The sequence below is a fragment of the Anomaloglossus baeobatrachus genome, chromosome 5 (genome assembly GCF_048569485.1).
Source record: "Anomaloglossus baeobatrachus isolate aAnoBae1 chromosome 5, aAnoBae1.hap1, whole genome shotgun sequence".
Taxonomy (NCBI): Eukaryota; Metazoa; Chordata; class Amphibia; order Anura; family Aromobatidae; genus Anomaloglossus; species Anomaloglossus baeobatrachus.
Window position 1 is genome coordinate 55,460,800 of NC_134357.1, and position 18,525 is coordinate 55,479,324.

The 18,525-nt window shown below is 42.7% G+C and overlaps 1 protein-coding gene across 1 annotated transcript in view; it reads right to left on the reverse strand.

Moving 5' to 3' along the window:
- Positions 1 to 18,195, reverse strand: part of LOC142312618 (alpha-2-macroglobulin-like) — a 105,249-nt gene extending 87,054 nt beyond the window's left edge. Inside the window, exons 1-10 of the mRNA XM_075351612.1 lie at positions 18,134 to 18,195; positions 15,986 to 16,169; positions 14,337 to 14,496; positions 12,851 to 12,903; positions 12,533 to 12,553; positions 12,194 to 12,347; positions 12,032 to 12,116; positions 8,452 to 8,569; positions 2,262 to 2,376; positions 13 to 122 (exon numbers count right to left, since the gene is read on the reverse strand). Of these exons, the coding sequence (XP_075207727.1) occupies positions 13 to 122; positions 2,262 to 2,376; positions 8,452 to 8,569; positions 12,032 to 12,116; positions 12,194 to 12,347; positions 12,533 to 12,553; positions 12,851 to 12,903; positions 14,337 to 14,496; positions 15,986 to 16,169; positions 18,134 to 18,195 (1,062 nt within the window). The remainder of the gene's footprint in view (positions 1 to 12; positions 123 to 2,261; positions 2,377 to 8,451; positions 8,570 to 12,031; positions 12,117 to 12,193; positions 12,348 to 12,532; positions 12,554 to 12,850; positions 12,904 to 14,336; positions 14,497 to 15,985; positions 16,170 to 18,133) is intronic.
- Positions 18,196 to 18,525: the final 330 nt, after the last annotated feature.

The window sequence follows — 18,525 nt, forward strand, 5'->3', positions numbered from 1 at the left end:
AAAGTTACTCACCAAACCAATGTATGGGATGCCAGACTTGTAGTTAGTCTCAGCATTTATAAAAGATATTTTATTGATGACGTTGGTTACGCTGGTTTTACCGGTTGATGACAGCTCCACCCCTGCATAAAGGGGAAATGTTAAAAAAAACAATGTTTGATGGCCAATGCAATGGCTAACAAAATCAAAACTCTGTTTCTTAATTTAATCCAAGAAAGTTCTGACCATTCGGTGTCTTCTTTCTAAAAAGCTGCTGCCTACTACCTGTTGTCAAGTGTAATCCACCTCTAAAAGCAAAGATGTCGAGACAGATTACAGAAAGTGGGGCTGAATTTTTGTTCTCTCTGCAAATTTTCTTGTGTCTGATAAACTGGACAGAGACATAACAGAATAGTGGATTTTCAGATTTGGGGTAGACAAGCCATTAGACATAGGCAAACTCTATGCATGATGGGAATTGAGGGAAAAGAAGTTGATGCACCTATTGTGCTGACAGAATGCTTATAAAAAGGATCTTCTCACTAAAAATTTAAATTGGTAAAGTTCCTGTCATGATGTGACTGCAGGAGTGCGAGGGACATGGGCTGCTACACTGTCTTTCACACTAGGAGACCCTAGGCTAAACCTGACCTCTGCATTACTCCTGAAGGTGGAGACGTTGGAGTCCTGTGTCTTACCATTCTCCTGAATAGATTTAATCTGTTCCCCCATTGAGGGAATGAAGGGGCAGGAGTGTTATGGAAACACAGATTAAAGGCCCTGTCACACACAGAGATAAATCTTTGGCAGATCTGTGGTTGCAGTGAAATCATGGACATATTGTTCCATTTGTACACAGCCACAAACCTGGCACTGATTTCCACAATTTCACTGCAACCACAGATCTGCCACAGATTTATCACTATGTGTGACAGGGCCTTAAGACAGACAGGGGGAAACCAAAACTCAGACACACTGCAAAGTCACAGGAATAAACAGTAAAAGATTAAGGAGAAAAGCAAGAGCAGGAAGGCAGCAACAAAAAGACAACCGCTCACAATAATACTGCACAATAACCACCAGTAAGATTGGTATAGGTAAGCTATAACTAACATTAATGTAATAGTCCAGTCAGCAAATATAGGAGGGGAGTAAATGTGACTGGGTCCCTCACTAACAAAAAACTAACAAGCATCCCAGCAGAGATTAACTCTTGCTAGCCTACCTAGAGGCCGCTTTACACGCAACAACATCTCTAACGAGATGTCGTTGGGGTCACGGAATTCGTGACGCACATCCGGCCTCGTTAGCGACGTCATTGTGTGTGTGAAACGCACGGACGACCGTTAACGATCAAAATTACTCACCTAATCGTTGATCGTTGACACGTCGTTCCTTTCCCGATTATCGTTGCTGTTGCAGGACGCAGGTTGTTCGTCATTCCTGCGGCAGCACACATCGCTCCGTGTGACACCGCAGGAACGAGGAACAACATCGTACCTGCAGCCGCCCGCAATGAGGAAGGAAGGAGGTGGGCGGGATGTTCGGCTCGCTCATCTCCGCCCCTCCGCTTCTATTGGGCGGCCGCTTAGTGATGCCGAACGTACCGCCCCCTTAGAAAGGAGGCGGTTTGCCGGCCACAGCGACATCGCTAGGCAGGTAAGTATGTGTGACGGGTGTAAGCAATGTTGTGCGCCACGGGCAGAGATTTGCCCGTGACGCGCAACCGACGGGGGAGGGTACGCTCGCTAGCGATATCGATAGCAATATCACTGTATGTAAAGTGCCCTTTAGTCTGTCTCCCTGCGCTGATCACAGAGATCAGAGAAGTTAACAAGTAGAGTGCCAGAAACTGGAGTTTCCACAGATCCTGACCCCGCCATGACAGATGGTCATGCCTGAAAAAATCTCCTCGTGACAGTTCCTGGACATATTAGATTGATAATTGCACCTAAATCAGTTTTTAACTTGTTGTGGGGGAGGAAGGTAGCAAAACCACGCTTTTACTCTGATTTTGCATGAAAGGACAGTCAAGGACATAATTGAAGCCCTAGTGTAACACATCTACCAGCCCACCACCTATTTTTAGGCCCCCTAAGATACCAAAACCCAGGTGTAACTGCTTCTTCACCATCTTAAAGCTACAGTACAGTTACCTTTCAATCACTAGTTATATAAGATCATATCGCCCTTTGGCTTTTCACATAATTGCAACATAATTAATTTGGTTGGTAATAATGCGGTTAAGAAGCATCTAAATATCTAGAATAAACTATACTCACCAGTCCCGTCCTCTGTAATAGAAGCAGCACCTTTTATTTCATTTTTCATGTTAGTTTCATTTAACTTAAAAAGTCCAGATGTGACATCAATGGAATGGCAGCCCGATCTGTCCAACTGTGTGCAAGAATCAATTCAGAAAAACATTCTCCCGCTTGGCACTAAAAAGTGACTATACATTCCTAATGTGCATTAACCCTAACAGGTACTGTCCATTTGCCTCCTGCCGCCTCCCCTACCAAGAACGGTGTACCATACCTCCTACGCCTAAGAAAGTCACCGCAGTGTCATGGGGAGCAGTGATCATTCTAAACCAAGCCTCTACAGCAGACGAAAGGCAAATGTGGGATGGTTTAGACTTAACTGTGCTCCTTATGTCACTATGTTGACGAAGACTGTTCTCAGTGGAGCAGACTGCAATTGGGAAATGGAAGGCACCAGATAGTATGGCTATAGATATGACAAATATATAGTCTGTTATATAATAGCTGCATGAAATGCCGCCAGAATTAAAGGGCTTATCCAGAATTTCTGTTTTCTTTGGGGCTAAGCACTTATCAGAAGGCAATGGCTAACTCTCAGACTGCTACAGCCGGCGACTCTGCTTGTCACGTAATATCATGTTGACACAGAAGATCCTTCTCTTCTGCTCTGTTCACAGGATGCCTGTAACGCTCGTGGCCAGTGTAGGGGCAGTGAGCGGGATTGGTGGTCCCACTGGACCACAGGCGGATCCCGGGCTTCCCCTTTAGTAGGAGGGGCTTAACTAAGCACCCACCATGAGGCTGACTCCAGGTACCAATCCCAGCGCAGTGACCGGACCCCCAGGACAGGTGACGGACTCAGGTACAGGCAGAATGACTGAGGCAGGATAGACAGGTTGGTACGGACAGGTATGGTGGGCACGGCAGGGGCAGGTAGGTTTTGAGAAGGCAGTATCAGGTATAGGTAATGGACACAGAGATAATGGGACGTGACAACTAGCTAGACAGACAGGACACTGACTAACAAAGGGTGTAGCACAGGCACCTCCCCTAATGGGAGGCAGCCTTAAATACACAGTGTCTGTAAGCCATAGACCGAGAGGCATTTCCTGGAACTAGCGTGCCGGCATTTTAAGAGGAAGGCCGATGTGCGCGCGTACGTCTAAGGTGCACTCCCAGGAATCTTTTGCGGCATGTACAGGGCCTGGGAGAGGAGGAAGGCAGGAGAGCAAATGGGAGCTGTGCGGCAGCAGGGGAGAATGGAACCCGGCCAGGGCACCAGCGCTACAATGCCATTGTCAATTTCATGGTGATTGACAGCCAGCTCAACACTCTCTAACTGCAGTAAACCAGCTTAATATGACTTCAGCAGTGACGCCCCATCGGCAAAGCAGAGCAGAATAGCAGGTACTTGTCTGTCCATGTGACATCACATGAAGCATGAGAATCGATGCCCAAAGCGCTCCTTCACTGGTCTGAGCCAGGAGAGATCATCGCACAGCAGAAAAGACAGGTAGTTAGTAGTGATGAGCGAGTATGCTTGTTACTACTCGGTACTCGCACGAGTATCACTGTACTCGGGCTACTCGGCGGGGACCGAGTAATCTCGCGATACTCGTGCTGTACTCATGGTCTTCATGTTGGCGCTCTTTTTAGAGCCATCCCTTATGCAGGGATTGGCTGGCAGACCACTGCAATGCCACAGCCCTGTTGTGGAATTGCAGTGATTGGCCGGCCCACACAGCGTGACCGTGCCTTTAGCCCGACACTTCCCCGCTCGGCTACGGCCCCTCCCGCACTCCACTCCGCGTGTATATATATATGCACGCTTACACACACACGCACGTTTTTTTTTTTAATTTACAGTTTTCTGGTTTCTACATGCTGCCGGGGGTGATTTCACAAAAATACTCGGGTCTCCCATAGGATAACATTGGGCTCGGTGCTCGGGCCGAGTACACGAGTATCTTGGGAGGCTCGGCCCGAGCCTCGAGCACCCGAGCTTTTTGGTACTCGCTCATCACTAGTAGTTAGCAATTATCTGACTATGATTGCTTAGCTCCATAGAGAAAAAAGTAGCTGATAACTCCTTTAATGGTTGGGAAAGCTAATGCAGGTACTCTTTAACTTCAGGGTAATTTTAAAAAGAGCAATGGGTTAATTTTTAGTTTGTTTGAAAAATGTAAAAACAATAAATATTCTGATGATGAGGGAACAAATCAAATGAATAACAGTAACATACTTTAAAGAGGACCTTTCACCAAATATTTCTTCTTGAACTAGGCAGACGATGTAATAGCAGCTACAGACCAGAATAAAACTTACTTTTTTATTTGTTATTCTCAGTTGCAGAGTTTTTAGCAATAGGAATATTTGGTACCAAATGAGTTAATTTTTGTTAAGTCCAAGTAGGTGTTATCAGATCGTTTTCACTGAGGTGTATGCTTATTCCCCATGTACAACCAATTAAAGAAAATAGCCAACAACAATTAGATGATATACATTTTATTAATCCGAAAAAAATGTAAATTTAAAAAACAAAAACAACAAGGTAAAGTAATGAAAAAGCGCATAAAGCACCACAAAAGGCACAGCAGAGACAATAGGAGCAGTTACAAAAAAGATATACAGAAACGATATATATGTGCTTATATCCAATTAAGACTGTAAAACCTGTCCCTAAATAGGCATACAAAAACACTTTATAAATTGCAAAAAGTGCATGAAAATATCACAATCATATACATGCACACCTCAAAAATACAGTATATCAAAATCTGCAAGAATGCATATGTCAAAAAGGGGTGACAACAGAATTATATAACAGGCATATCAAAAGCATATGAAAATGCAATTTGAAAGAAGCATGTAGAAAACTGCTCAATTAATATGCATGGCTAAAGGCACAGGCAAACAAATATATAACATGTATATATAATCCCTGAAGAAGGCTACATGCCGAAACACCTGTAGGACTCTAGTGTGCCACAGCAGCGGTGGATAATGGTTTCAGGTATGCATCTTTGACTTAAAAACCCATCTTTATACATGTTATATATTTGTTTGCCTATCCCTTTAGCCATGCATACTAATTGAGCAGTTTTCTACATGCTTCTTTCAAATTGCATTTTCATATGCCTGTTATATCATTCTGTTGTCACCCCTTTTTAACATATGCATTCTTGCAGATTTTGATATACTGTATTTTTGAGGTGTTTGTATATGACTGATATTTTGTATGAATGAATTCACATGTAAAGCGCCATGGAATTGATGGCGCTATAATAATAAATAATAATAATTTCGTGCACTTTTTGCAACTTATAAAGTGTTTTTGTATACCTATTTAGGGACAATTTTTACAGTCTTAATTGGATATAAGCACATATATATCCTTTCTGTATATCTTTTTTGTGACTGGTCGTATTGTCTCTGCTTTGCCTTTTGTGGTGCTTTATGCACTTTTTCATTACTTTACCTTGCTGTTTTTTTTAAGAAAAAAAAACTTAAAACATTTTTCGAATTAATAAAATTTATATAATCTAATTGTTGTTGGCTATTTTCTTTAATTGGTTCTGGTTGGTCTTTCAGTAGCCTTTTATCCATTTATATATTTGAGAGATATATTTTGCATTGCTAAAGTTGGGTACTATCTATATATCTCTTATAGTGGCATAACTTTGGTGTTAAAGGGGTTATCCGGCTTCTTTGACATTTTTTTTTTATTTCCCTATTGGGCTACATTGGGGCAGGTAAGTAGATAGAGACCATTTACCTGCCCTGCTGTCAGCCCCTCTCCCCCGGCTCAGAGCGGTCATGTGACCGCTCCTGCCGCGATTTTGCTGCTTCCGGTCATTTCATGTCTACATGGGCAGGGCCATGTTGACATGCAAATGTGGAACAGCATGTCGCCTCCCTGCTGGGCGGCTACAGTGCGATGAGCCCCGCCGCCCTTCCCTGCACCCTCCCTCACCTTTCCCCCGCACCTCCAGTAACCTCCCCCTGCACTGCTGTGGGGTCCGTGACCTGGTGTCAGCGCCAGTACCGGGCCCCCTGCCCAGGATCGCACATTCAAATGTACCGGCATCACAGATCACCGATGCCAGTACATTTGAAAGTGCTGATGAGAAGCAGCGCAGCGCTGCTTCTCATCACTGTCCCTCCCGCTGTCTGTGCTTTCTGCAGCACAGCGGTGACGTCACTACTGTGCTGAAGAGAGCACAGACGGCGCACGAACGTGCAGGAGCGGCGGGGACCGAGGACAGGTGAGTATGTACTCCACATGTGTTCCCTATGGGGATGGGGATGGGGATGGGGATGGGGGGTTGCAGAGCCATATGTGTGCGTGTGCAGAGCCATATGTGTGCGTGTGAGGTGCAGAGCCATATGTGTGCGTGTGCAGAGCCATGTGTGTGCGTGTACGGTGCAGAGCCATGTGTGTGCGTGTGCGGTGCAGAGCCATATGTGCGTGTGCGGTACAGAGCCATATGTGTGCGTGTGCAGAGCCATGTGTGTGCGTGTACGGTGCAGAGCCATGTGTGTGCAGAGCCATATGTGTGCGTGTGCGGTGCAGAGCCATATGTGTGCGTGTGCGGTGCAGAGCCATATGTGTGTGTGTGTGCGGTACAGAGCCATATGTGTGTGGTGCAGAGCCATATGTGTGTGTGTGCGGTGCAGAGCCATATGTGTGCGTGTGCGGTACAGAGCCATATGTGTGCGTGTGCGGTACAGAGCCATATGTGTGCGTGTGTGGTACAGAGCCATATGTGTGCGTGTGCGGTACAGAGCCATATGTGTGCGTGTGCGGTACAGAGCCATATGTGTGCGTGTGCAGAGCCATGTGTGTGCGTGTACGGTGCAGAGCCATGTGTGTGCGTGTGCAGAGCCATATGTGTGCGTGTGCGGTGCAGAGCCATATGTGTGCGTGTGCGGTAGAGAGCCATATGTGTGCATGTGCAGAGCCATGTGTGTGCGTGTACGGTGCAAAGCCATGTGTGTGCAGAGCCATATGTGTGCGTGTGCGGTGCAGAGCCATATGTGTGCGTGTGCGGTGCAGAGCCATATGTGTGTGCGGTACAGAGCCATATGTGTGCGGTGCAGAGCCATATGTGTGTGTGTGCGGTGCAGAGCCATATGTGTGCTTGTGCGGTACAGAGCCATATGTGTGCGTGTGCGTTACAGAGCCATATGTGTGCGTGTGCGGTACAGAGCCATATGTGTGCGTGTGCGGTACAGAGCCATATGTGTGCGTGTGCGGTACAGAGCCATATGTGTGCGTGTGCGGTACAGAGCCATATGTGTGCGGTACAGAGCCATATGTGTGCGTGTGCGGTGCAGAGCCATATGTGTGCGTGTGCGGTGCAGAGCCCGATGTGGGGCTGTTATTTGCAATGCTGTAGTGATACCAGGTCAGGTGCTGGGGAAGAATACTGACAGGGAATGTGTGCAGGGGGCGGGCAGGGGGCGGGGCTGGGCACTGGGGTGGGGCTGGACACTGAGGCTGGGCGGTGACAGCTCTGACTGAGGTTTTGCACAGGAAGCGGTCATGTTTGCTGGATCTGAATGTAAACAAGAAGCTGCCGAGAATAAAGGGATAATTCAAGAGGAACAAAAGTTAGAAAACAAAAAATAACAATGTAGGTGTGATTTATATGACAATACAGCACAGATAAACTCAAAAATTTTTGTTAAGCTAATGTCGGACAACTCCTTTAATTTATTATTCCTCATGTATGACGTTGCCCAATCATAAGAATCTAGTGGACAACTGGTGGACAAAGAGCACACTTCCACAAGAGCTTGTTTCTCAGTGAGTGAGATGTATGACAGACAGTCATGGTCTCCTGGTCTAACCTCCTGCAAGATTAGACATTTTTGAGAGTAGAGCACAGATGACTGACATCTTACAGATAAGGTCCCAGCAGTCAGTGTGGGAGAGGGGCAGCTCAACTGAGTTTATATGTGTCAGATTACAAACTCTTCTATCATCTCTGTGGTCTTACGTATGCCCATTCCAATATGTAATCATATGTAAAACAACTTTGGAAAGTCTTCCCCAGGGGAACCACCAATTTTTATAGCCTCATAGAGCATATGAGTAGTTCCATTGAAGACTAACTAAATTTTTAAATTTTATCAAATAAAGGGAGATTTTATTTTTTACTTATTTGATACTTTTTATTTAATTAAATGTAAAATAGAACCTCACCTTTCCACTGAAATTAGCACATATGGGGGGTTCATTTGTGTTCGCCCTCCAATATGAAAAATGTTCACGGCAAATTGAAGCTGTAAAATCCCCTTGGACTGGCTTCCCATATGTGTATCTAAGAGATTATAAGAAAATTTATAAAGTTAAGTTTTGATAACAGACAAGAAATTATATTAATTATATACATCGTAATGGCGTAAAAGGTGTGTCATTAAAAAATGAGATAAAAAAGGCAAAAAAATCAGTTTATGAAAAACAGTAACAAAAAAAAATAAAAAAGAAAATTAAAGAATTCTGCCTGACCCTAATTTTATAACCCTTTAGTCAAATGTGTGTTTGACCTCTGAAGGCCATGGATCCCGTACCTCAGATTGGTAGCAGGATGAATATACACTGTCTATGTTCAGCTCGAAAAACTGAATAGGGGCCACAGTCCCATTATTAGGGAGTATCCATAGCAGCTGTAAGATGCCCCAAATTTAATGAATCACACTCCTTGGCCCATCATTGGGCTCAATGAGATGTCAGTTTTCTCAAATGAGTGCTAGCCATGTTTTTCATGGATAGAACCCGTACCTATATGGTGAACATAGGACCAAGCAGCCTGTGCAAAATCACAGAGACATGTCCGACATTGATCAGGGTGGATCAAAATCGGCAATGCAAGTCCATGGGTCCGTGACAGCACCCCGATGCCATCCATGTGTGGTCTGAATTTCATGGACTGCTAGATAAAAAAAAGAGTAGAGAATTTTTTTCACATACGAGAAAAACTGATGACACTTGGACCAAACTCTGATGACACTCAGATGAAACTCTGACCAAAATATTGGTCTGTTTTTTTGTACGTGAAAAAAAAATAGATGTCTGAATGGGACCTTACTCCAACACACTGTTCCTCAAAACTGCTATACAAAATACCAATTGTTATGAATCCGTGGACAATATATTAAAAACAAAAGGTTCTAAACCAACAGTTTAATGGTGAAGAGTCCAGTTTCTCAGTTTTTCAAATTATCTCTTCAGAGAGGAAGTAGACAAACTCCAGTGTCATCTATTGGAGATAGCAATCCTAAAAGTCAAAAGTGACCCTTTAAGGAGCCTTGTGATATGACTTTGGATTAATGCCAGATCAGAACCTCATTTTGCAGACAAGGCATTTCAGTGTGATTGCCCCTAGTCAGTGCAAAGTATGAGGGTCTGTTGATAAGTTTTTGGCTTTACCCAAAAAAAAATGAGATAGCATGATGAAACTTTACATTTATTCCACATTCTCTCCACTGAAGTCAACACACTTCTTACATCGGTATTCCAAGTTCTGCAGGGCTAGCAAAAAGAAGGATTTTGGTTGTGCCTCAAACCAGGTATCCACCAAGGCATCAGAAATGGTGTGAAATTTGGTACTCTTGAGGTTATTCTTCAGGTTTGGAAACACATAATAGTCGGAGGGAGCTAGATCTGGTGAATAAGGTGGATGGTCAACCAGCTGGAAGCCCAGCTCTGCCAGTTTTGCCATAGTCGCTTGTCCAGTGTGAGTGGAGGCATTGTTTTGCAGGAACAAGATTATTTTGGACAGCTTGCCACAACTTTTGGCCTTCAGAGCTGCCTTTAATTTGTCCAAAAGTTCAATGTACTACCTTGCATTGATGGTGGAATCCTTTTGAAGGTAGTCCACTAGCAAGACACCCCCCCCCCTTATCCCAGAACATAGATGTCATCACCTTAGTGGCTGATCTTTGCACCCTGAATTTCTTTGGAAGAGGAGAACCACTGTGCCTCCACTCTTTTGACTGCTCTTTGTTTTTAGGGCCATAAAAATAAATCCAGGTCTCATTCATGGTGACCAGTCAATCCAGGACGTTCTTATCAGTCTGGAAACGCTGACAAATGGACCAGGAAGTTTTCAATTGCATGCTTTTCTGATCTGTTGTCAAACATTTGGAGACCCACTTTGCAGATCGCTTCCTCATATCCAAATGTTCATGGATAATGACACAAACACGTTCGCGGGAAATTCCCATGATTTCTGCTATTGCTTTAGATGAAATTTGTGGATTCTCCAGTATGAGGTTTTGCACAGCATCGACGATCTTTAAAACAACAACCACTCTCAGTCGTCAGGGACATTAGTCATGATTGGTGCTGAAGTGGCCCGTTTTAAATTTGGCAACCCAGTTCTTAAATGTGGAATATGAAGGGCATTGATCCCCCAATGTCTGCATCATATCACAATGAATATCCTTTGCAGACTTTCCTTGCAGAAACAAGAATTTTATCACTCCTCTGCTCTCAGATGCTGTGAATATTGAGATAGACTCCACCAATTTGATTTCCCGCGTGCATAGAACACTGTTGCCATAAGCAACAAACACAACATTTTGAAAACATATATTAGACACATAAGGCTTTCATGTGAAGTAACATTCGTTACCATAGAAACAAAAAAAGATCACAAAGTAAAAGACTTATCAGCAACCCCTCGTATGAGATCTGATCTGACTGTATGAGAAGCTAAGACTGGGTTTAAAGAAGCTATTCTCTTTGTGGAGACTGACACACCATTCCAGCATACCAGTGGTGAGGAGACTTTAAGTCGCAATGCTCCTCTGGCAAATATGCAAATTGTCTCTTCAGTGAACGAAACTCTAGTGCCAACTATTGGAGGTAGCAATCCTAAAAGTCGAAAGTGACCCTCCTTCTAATGAGCCTTGTCATATGACTTAGGATTTATGCCAGATCAGAAACTTAATTTGCAGACATGGTGTTTCGGGATGGTTGTCCGTCATGTCTGCAAATTGAGGTTCAGATTTGGCATAAATCCTAAGTCATATAACAAGGCTCGTTAAAGCGTCACTTTTGACTTTTAGGATTGCTACCTCCAGTAGGTGGAACTAGAGTTTGTCTACTTCCTCACTGAAGAGACAATTTGCATATGTCCCAGCGTAGCATTGCCGATTAAAGTCTCCCCACCACTAGCATGCTTGATCGGTGGGTCAGCCTCTGCAACAAGAATAGCTTCTCCTTTTGACCTCATTTTTTCAAGATATGCTATTAGAATCCACAAATATCAATGCATTTCCCCTGTAGCAACTGGTACCGAGGGGAAATATAGTATTACAGTACATGCCGTCTGTTTCTATATCTTAAATATTGAAGATAACTGTCATTAGTTACTTATAGGATTCTTCTAATTTATATTTCTAACAGTGATGGGTGGATAGTAAAATATTCGGGTTCGGGATATTCGTACCGAATACCTAGTACTATTCCGGTGTTCGTCATGAATAACGAACTTAATGCAAGTAAATGGAGAACCATTTTTCTGGGAAATCTTCAAGAAAAATGCTTGGGTTCCCTATTGACATGCACTAGGTTCATTATTCGTGATGAATAAAAGAATGGTACTAGGTATTCGGTACGAATAATCCAAACTCGAATGTTTTACTTTTTGCCTATCACCAATTTCTAACCATTAAAAACGCTCTATTATGGATTAACCAAATAACTCGATCTTTACATAAATTATAACCAAAGCTTAAATTGTAGTAAAAAATGTTTCAAACATTTTTGGACTCACTTGCCACAAACTTTAACGGGAAATTGTTTACTGTTAAACAGAACATGCCGAGGGAGCCGGACACTGACCTCAAATTTTGGAAGTACTAAAAAGACGAGAGATGCCAGTTAGATTTGATTAAGCAAACATTTCTTATATATCAGGCATAAAACGTTTCCTCACCATATTCCTCTACAGTGAAAGTATGGGACGTGTCTTTTAGTTTAATGGAATATTCCCCCAGGGTGGGCTCAGAGGACAGAGCGAAAGAGAGCTCAGCGATCCCCTGATTGAGCTTCACATCTAACCATTGACCAATCCGGTTTTTCTCCGGATCCTAAAAAGAAAAAAAAAAAGAAAAAAATAACCACATCAACTGAGAATTTTTTAAGGTCAACAAAAAATGTTAATTCTAAAACAATTGCAAAATCTTGATGGCGTTTTCATTTTTTAACCATCCATGCTTACACTAAAACATGTATTACATTATTAATATTACTTTTTCTTTATATATTTTCTTACCTGCACTTCAACCACAGCGATCTAAGTGAAAAAAAAAAATAGAATTTTATTAATTTATTTTTTAAGAGTTTCAAAATATCAAATGGTTGTTAACTTTTTTTTGTTTCAGTTTACTACAGTCACAATATATTGTTATTATGGTTCTAAGAGAGAATATCTCCATTATATGAAACATGATAGAACATGTCTTTATTTTTTGGAGTTATACCTTAGGGCCGTTATGACATTATTATTAAAGGTACATAACGCCTAGCACCAATAAAATACAAAATTATTTATTTTTTCTGTTTTCTGCTGTTAGTTTTATTTCAGACTTACCAAAATATTTTCTGGTTTGAAATCTTCATTAAGGTTCAGAATTCTGAAGTTTACTGAAAAAAAAAAATACATTTCTAGATAACATTTCTTTTAAAGGTGTTGACCATTAACTAAATATTTCCTGAATGGTCCAAAAGTGTATGTGGTGGCCTATATATCGTAAATGTGGTCATCCATTAATGCAGATGACCAGTAGAAGGCCTCCGGTTGCCTATGTATAGGCTATGTAAACCATGCAGAACTGTGGTTCTTGTATCCATATGAAGCCAACCCTATCTTGCAGCCACTTTTTTCTTCTGCGCATCTGCTGTACAGTAATTAGAGAATAGTGATGAGCGAGCACTACCATGCCCGGTACTGGTAATGAGAAATGATGAGTGTACACTGCAATGATAGAATGCTCATTACTCTTCAATTTGAAAAACGGGTATCATGGAAGTCAATGGTTGGGCAGTTCGGCTCCCCGCATACAGCCAGCCATAAACAGAGCATTTTTTTTGGGGAAGGGGGCTTGGGGGTTTGGATACACTATATCCAAAACCGTTGCTTTTATCCCCAGTTATTCATTCAGAGACCGGAGTGCCTGGTTGCATTGTTTACTGAAGCGAGCTTGTGCTTTGTGTTCGATGTTTCACGAACGACACATCCAAACGCTTGCGATACTCTGTTGATCAACCGAGCGTATCTTCTTAGCACCTCAATGCTTGATTGAGTATACAGCAGTGACGACCTTGCTCGCTCTTCGTTACTTGACACATTTAGCTCATGCATATACATAAGATTTTGCAATCTCTATTTGTTCATGAGCATAATATGGCCAGTCACTGTTCAGCACCAATATAGAGGAGCTTAGGCCGGTTTCACACATCCGGCTTTTCGCCGGTTTTCCGGATCCGGCGCTCTCCCATACAGTGACTACAGTACAGTGACAGCGCAACAAGCGCCGGTCATGTGCTGTCATGTGACCGGCGCATGTGACCCAGAAGTTACAGCACTGTCACTGTACTGTATTGTCTGTACGGGAGAGCGCCGGATCCGGTAAACCGGCGAAAAGCCGGATGTGTGAAACCGGCCTTAGATGGCCTGGGGACAGCCGAGATAGTGGCCATGTTGATATTTCATGTGACTGCCACCAGCTTGCCTCCTACAGATGTAGGGACTGAAGCTTTGCAGTATTTACATATGCCAAACACTGGTCAACCGGGGAATTCTAGTAGCCAGGCTGGGGTAGAGTATAAGCCCTTTTACAAATGTATTTGCCCCAAAAACACCTTACACAACTCCGTGTACATTTTCAACAATGAATGTTAGCCTATATAGACAACACGATATCAACAGTAGAATAAAAAATAAGATATCTGCAAGTTTGTCAAATTGAAAAACAACACACAAAAAAGAAACAACGTAATACTCAGTCAGGAGATGTCTATGATATATTGTATGTTTATGTATAATATGAACTGCAACCTGTGAAGGGTTTTCTTACCGGTTTGTCCGGGTTTGTACACAGCTTTGTCTGTCTGGACCAAAGTCTTGGAGATCGGCTTCTTTACAAGAACTTTACTAGTGTTGGTAACTAATTCCCCTGAACTTTCAATGTTGAGAGTTATTGTTCCGACAGATACAGCTTCCTCTGGAATGGGAACCTAGAAAAATAAAATGAATGTAGCTAGTCAATTTAAAGGCACATAAATATTTATATTTTACTAATATACTAAACTAATGTATTCAAACAGCTCAGTGTTTTCATACAATGATTAGTGAAATCTAGAAGCTTTGTGATATTTTTTTTTAGCCATTTTGCCTATTTTAACCATAAAGCAGATTTTTCACCAGGTTTCAAAATTCAAACTGCATTCATTATTATATACAAGTGCATCTCAATAAATTAGAATATCATCAAAAAGTTAATTTATTTCAGTAATTTAATACAAAAAGGGAAACACATATATTATATAGAGTCATTACACACAGAGGGATCTATTCCTATATATTATATAGAGTCATTACACACAGAGGGATCTATTCCTATATATTATATAGAGTCATTGCACACAGAGGGATCTATTCCTATATATTATATAGAGTCATTACAAAGAGAGGGATCTATTCCTATATATTATATAGAGTCATTACACACAGAGGGATCTATTCCTATATATTATATAGAGTCATTACACACAGAGGGATCTATTCCTATATATTATATAGAGTCATTACACACAGAGGGATCTATGCCTATATATTATATAGAATCATTACAAACAGAGGGATCTATTCCTATATATTATATAGAGTCATTACACACAGAGGGATCTATTCCTATAGATTATATAAAGTCAATACACACAGAGGGATCTATTCCTATAGATTATATAAAGTCAATACACACAGAGGGATCTATTCCTATATATTATATAGAGTCATTACACACAGAGGGATCTATTCCTATAGATTATATAAAGTCAATACACACAGAGGGATCTATTTCAAGTGTTTATTTCTGTTAATGCTGATGATTATGGCTTACAGCCAATTAAAACCCAAAAGTCATTATCTCAGAAAATTAGAATATTATATAAGACCAACTGAAAAGATGATTTTTAACTCAGAAATGTTGGCGCCTACTGAAAAGTCTGTGCAGTAAATGCCTCAATACTTGGTCGTGGCTCCTTTTGCATGAATTACTGCATCAATGCGGCGTGGCATGGAGGAGATCAGTCTGTGGCACTGCTGAGGTGTTATGGAAGCCCAGGTTGCTTTGATAGCAGCCTTCAGCTCGTCTGCATTGTTGGGTCTGGTGTCTCTCATCTTCCTCTTGATAATACCCCAGAGATTCTCTATGGGGTTTAGGTCAGGCAAGTTTGCTGGCCAATCAAGCACAGTGATACTGTGGTTATTAAACCAGGTATTGGTACTTTTGGCAGTGTGGACAGGTGCCAAGTCAAAAATCAGGCTGGGTGCGCAGAAACTTAACACACTTATGAACTACTGTGGCACCCAAACAATGCTTATTATATCATGATTATACAGCCATTCTGAAATCAATTTTCACAGTAAACCCACCAGATTCTTTAGGTGTGCAGTTTGTAAGCTGATAACAGATCTGCTTTAAAGGGATTGTCCACATTTTACCTGGAAGTTGAGACATGTAAATTTGGTGTCTTGCTGAACGTTTTTTTCTATGAGCGTGGTCTCCTTGTTTCCCAAATTAAGAGACATTTTCACTTTGGTTTCTCCTTCAGCATTCTCCAATTGCAGACACATGTTTTCTGAGCGCTGGCTATGTAACTCTGATGGGAAGATGACGGCATAGTGCCTGGCAAGGATGACATAGAAGATAGGATATCAATATAAAGAGAATTGGGAGATAAGGGACAGCGGAAAAGCAAGAGATTCGCAGGACACACAGTTATCACCGTGTCTACAGTCATGGCTGATAGGATACAGAAAAGGAGTGGAAACATTAACGGAGATGGTATTAAAATTTGCAAAAAAAAAGTGAAACAGTGACTCAAACTTTTATTTTATGAAACAGTTACTGGAATATAAAGGAAAAATCTGTTGAAAACAATTACTTTTCCACTTTTTCATTATTTTGATGTATTTCCTTCATATAATGCCTGTCCTATCTGTATACAGCAGGTGTGCAATTTGGTTGCAACTAAACTGCAATACTTTGTACTATTTTAGGCTGAAACAACAGGCAGGTTGTCCTGCCGCTGCATCTGTATGATAATGCCACTTTTACCAAATGGTTGTTCTTAGATCATTAGTTACCTGCTAATATTGCACATAAGAATACTTTTACACCCTTAGGGGCACTTTGCACACTACGACATCGCAAGCCGATGCTTGCGATGCCGAGCGCGATAGTCCCCGTCCCCGTCGCAGCTGCGATATCTTGTGATAGCTGCCGTAGCGAACATTATCGCTACGGCATATTTGAACAGTTTTCATGAACAAAGGGGGATTGTGATAACACATATTTCAGGAACAATGCTCCAATACAGTACAAAACACCCCCAATCTTTTACCATTATAAGATAAACTCCTAAATACTAGACCAAAAAATGTAGAAAACACAATGGAGTTTTTTTAAAGAGCTTTTTATTCAAGATATAAAATGAACACCACAACAGTGTGTGTGTGGAAACATATAGACAATTACAAGGCTAACAAAGAAAAACCTCACTAGTGGAGATCCAGATATCAATCATACAGCTTGCATGGGATTTCTCATAGATAGAAGGTAAACTACCAGGGTGGATAGATTATAGCATGCAAGCTCAAAAATCACCCCCAAAGGACTAAGAAGACTGGTATGCATATGAATTAGAAGAACCCAATTACTGGTGAACGAAATCGTCATACCCAGCAAAGGATCGTAAATACATACCCAGAAGTAACTTGAAACCGATGGGGGATATCCAGGATCACAGGCCCGACGCGCGTTTCGGCTACCTTTATCAAGGGCCGCCACACGTTGTGTCTGAGCCGCCTGTGCTCCCTTATATACCCCATAGATTGACATCCATCCGCCCACCTGCAGCGCTGTCATTGCGCTCACCTGCGGTGGAACCCGGGACTTAATATCTATACGCAAACCAAGCGCGATAGTACCCGTCCCCGTCGCAGCTGCGATATCTTGTGATAGCTGCCGTGGCGAACATTATCGCTACGGCAGCTTCACATGTACTCACCTGCCCTGCGACGTCGCTCTGGCCGGCGACCAGCCTCCTTATTAAGGGGGCGGGTCGTGCGGCGTCATAGCGACGTCACACGGCAGGCAGCCAATAGAAGCGGAGAGGCGGAGATGAGCGGGACGTAAACATCCCGCCCACCTATGTCCTTCCGCATAGCCGGTGTGAGCTGCAGGACGCAGGTAGGAGATGTTCCTCGCTCCTGCGGCTTCACACACAGCGATGTGTGCTGCCGCAGGAACGAGGAACAACATCGTACCTGTCGCAGCCGCGTAATTATGGAATTCCCAGACACTACACCGATGATATGATTACGACGATTTTGCGCTCGTTAATCGTATCATCTAGGATTTACACACTACGATGTCGAGTGCGACGCCGGAAGTGCGTCACTTTCGACATGACCCCTCTGACATCGTACCTGCGATGTCGTAGTGTGCAAAGTGCCCCTTAGGCTGGGGTCACACTAGCAAATAGCATCCGATGTAAAAGAATCGGACTCTATATACTAATGACACTTGGCTCAAACTCTGCTGTGATTGTAAGCCGAGTGTCATCTACTGCGATCTGATTCTCTCACATGCCAGAATCAGAGCACAAGTGCGGAGAAGATGGAAATATTAATGTCTCCATATTGTCCATTGCTTGTCTTGGAGTATATCAGACTGCACTCTGATGACATCAGAGTGCAGTCCGATGTTTCACATGCACACATAGACTTTAGCATGCAAACTTTTTTCAGCATGAGAAAAAAAAATGCTGATCGGCACTGCTCCATTGTACAACATTGGAGCAAGTGTGTTACGTCGCCACCGGAGTCTGCTCCAGCGACTTCTACTCCGATCGCCAGGTGACGCCGTGTTCCTGCCGTGGATGGTGCTCGTGATGGGAGAGGAGTCGATGCCAGTGGCACCGGTGGGCGCAGGCTCCGATCATCCACTGGGCTGGGTTATCTTGGGATCTGCAGTATCA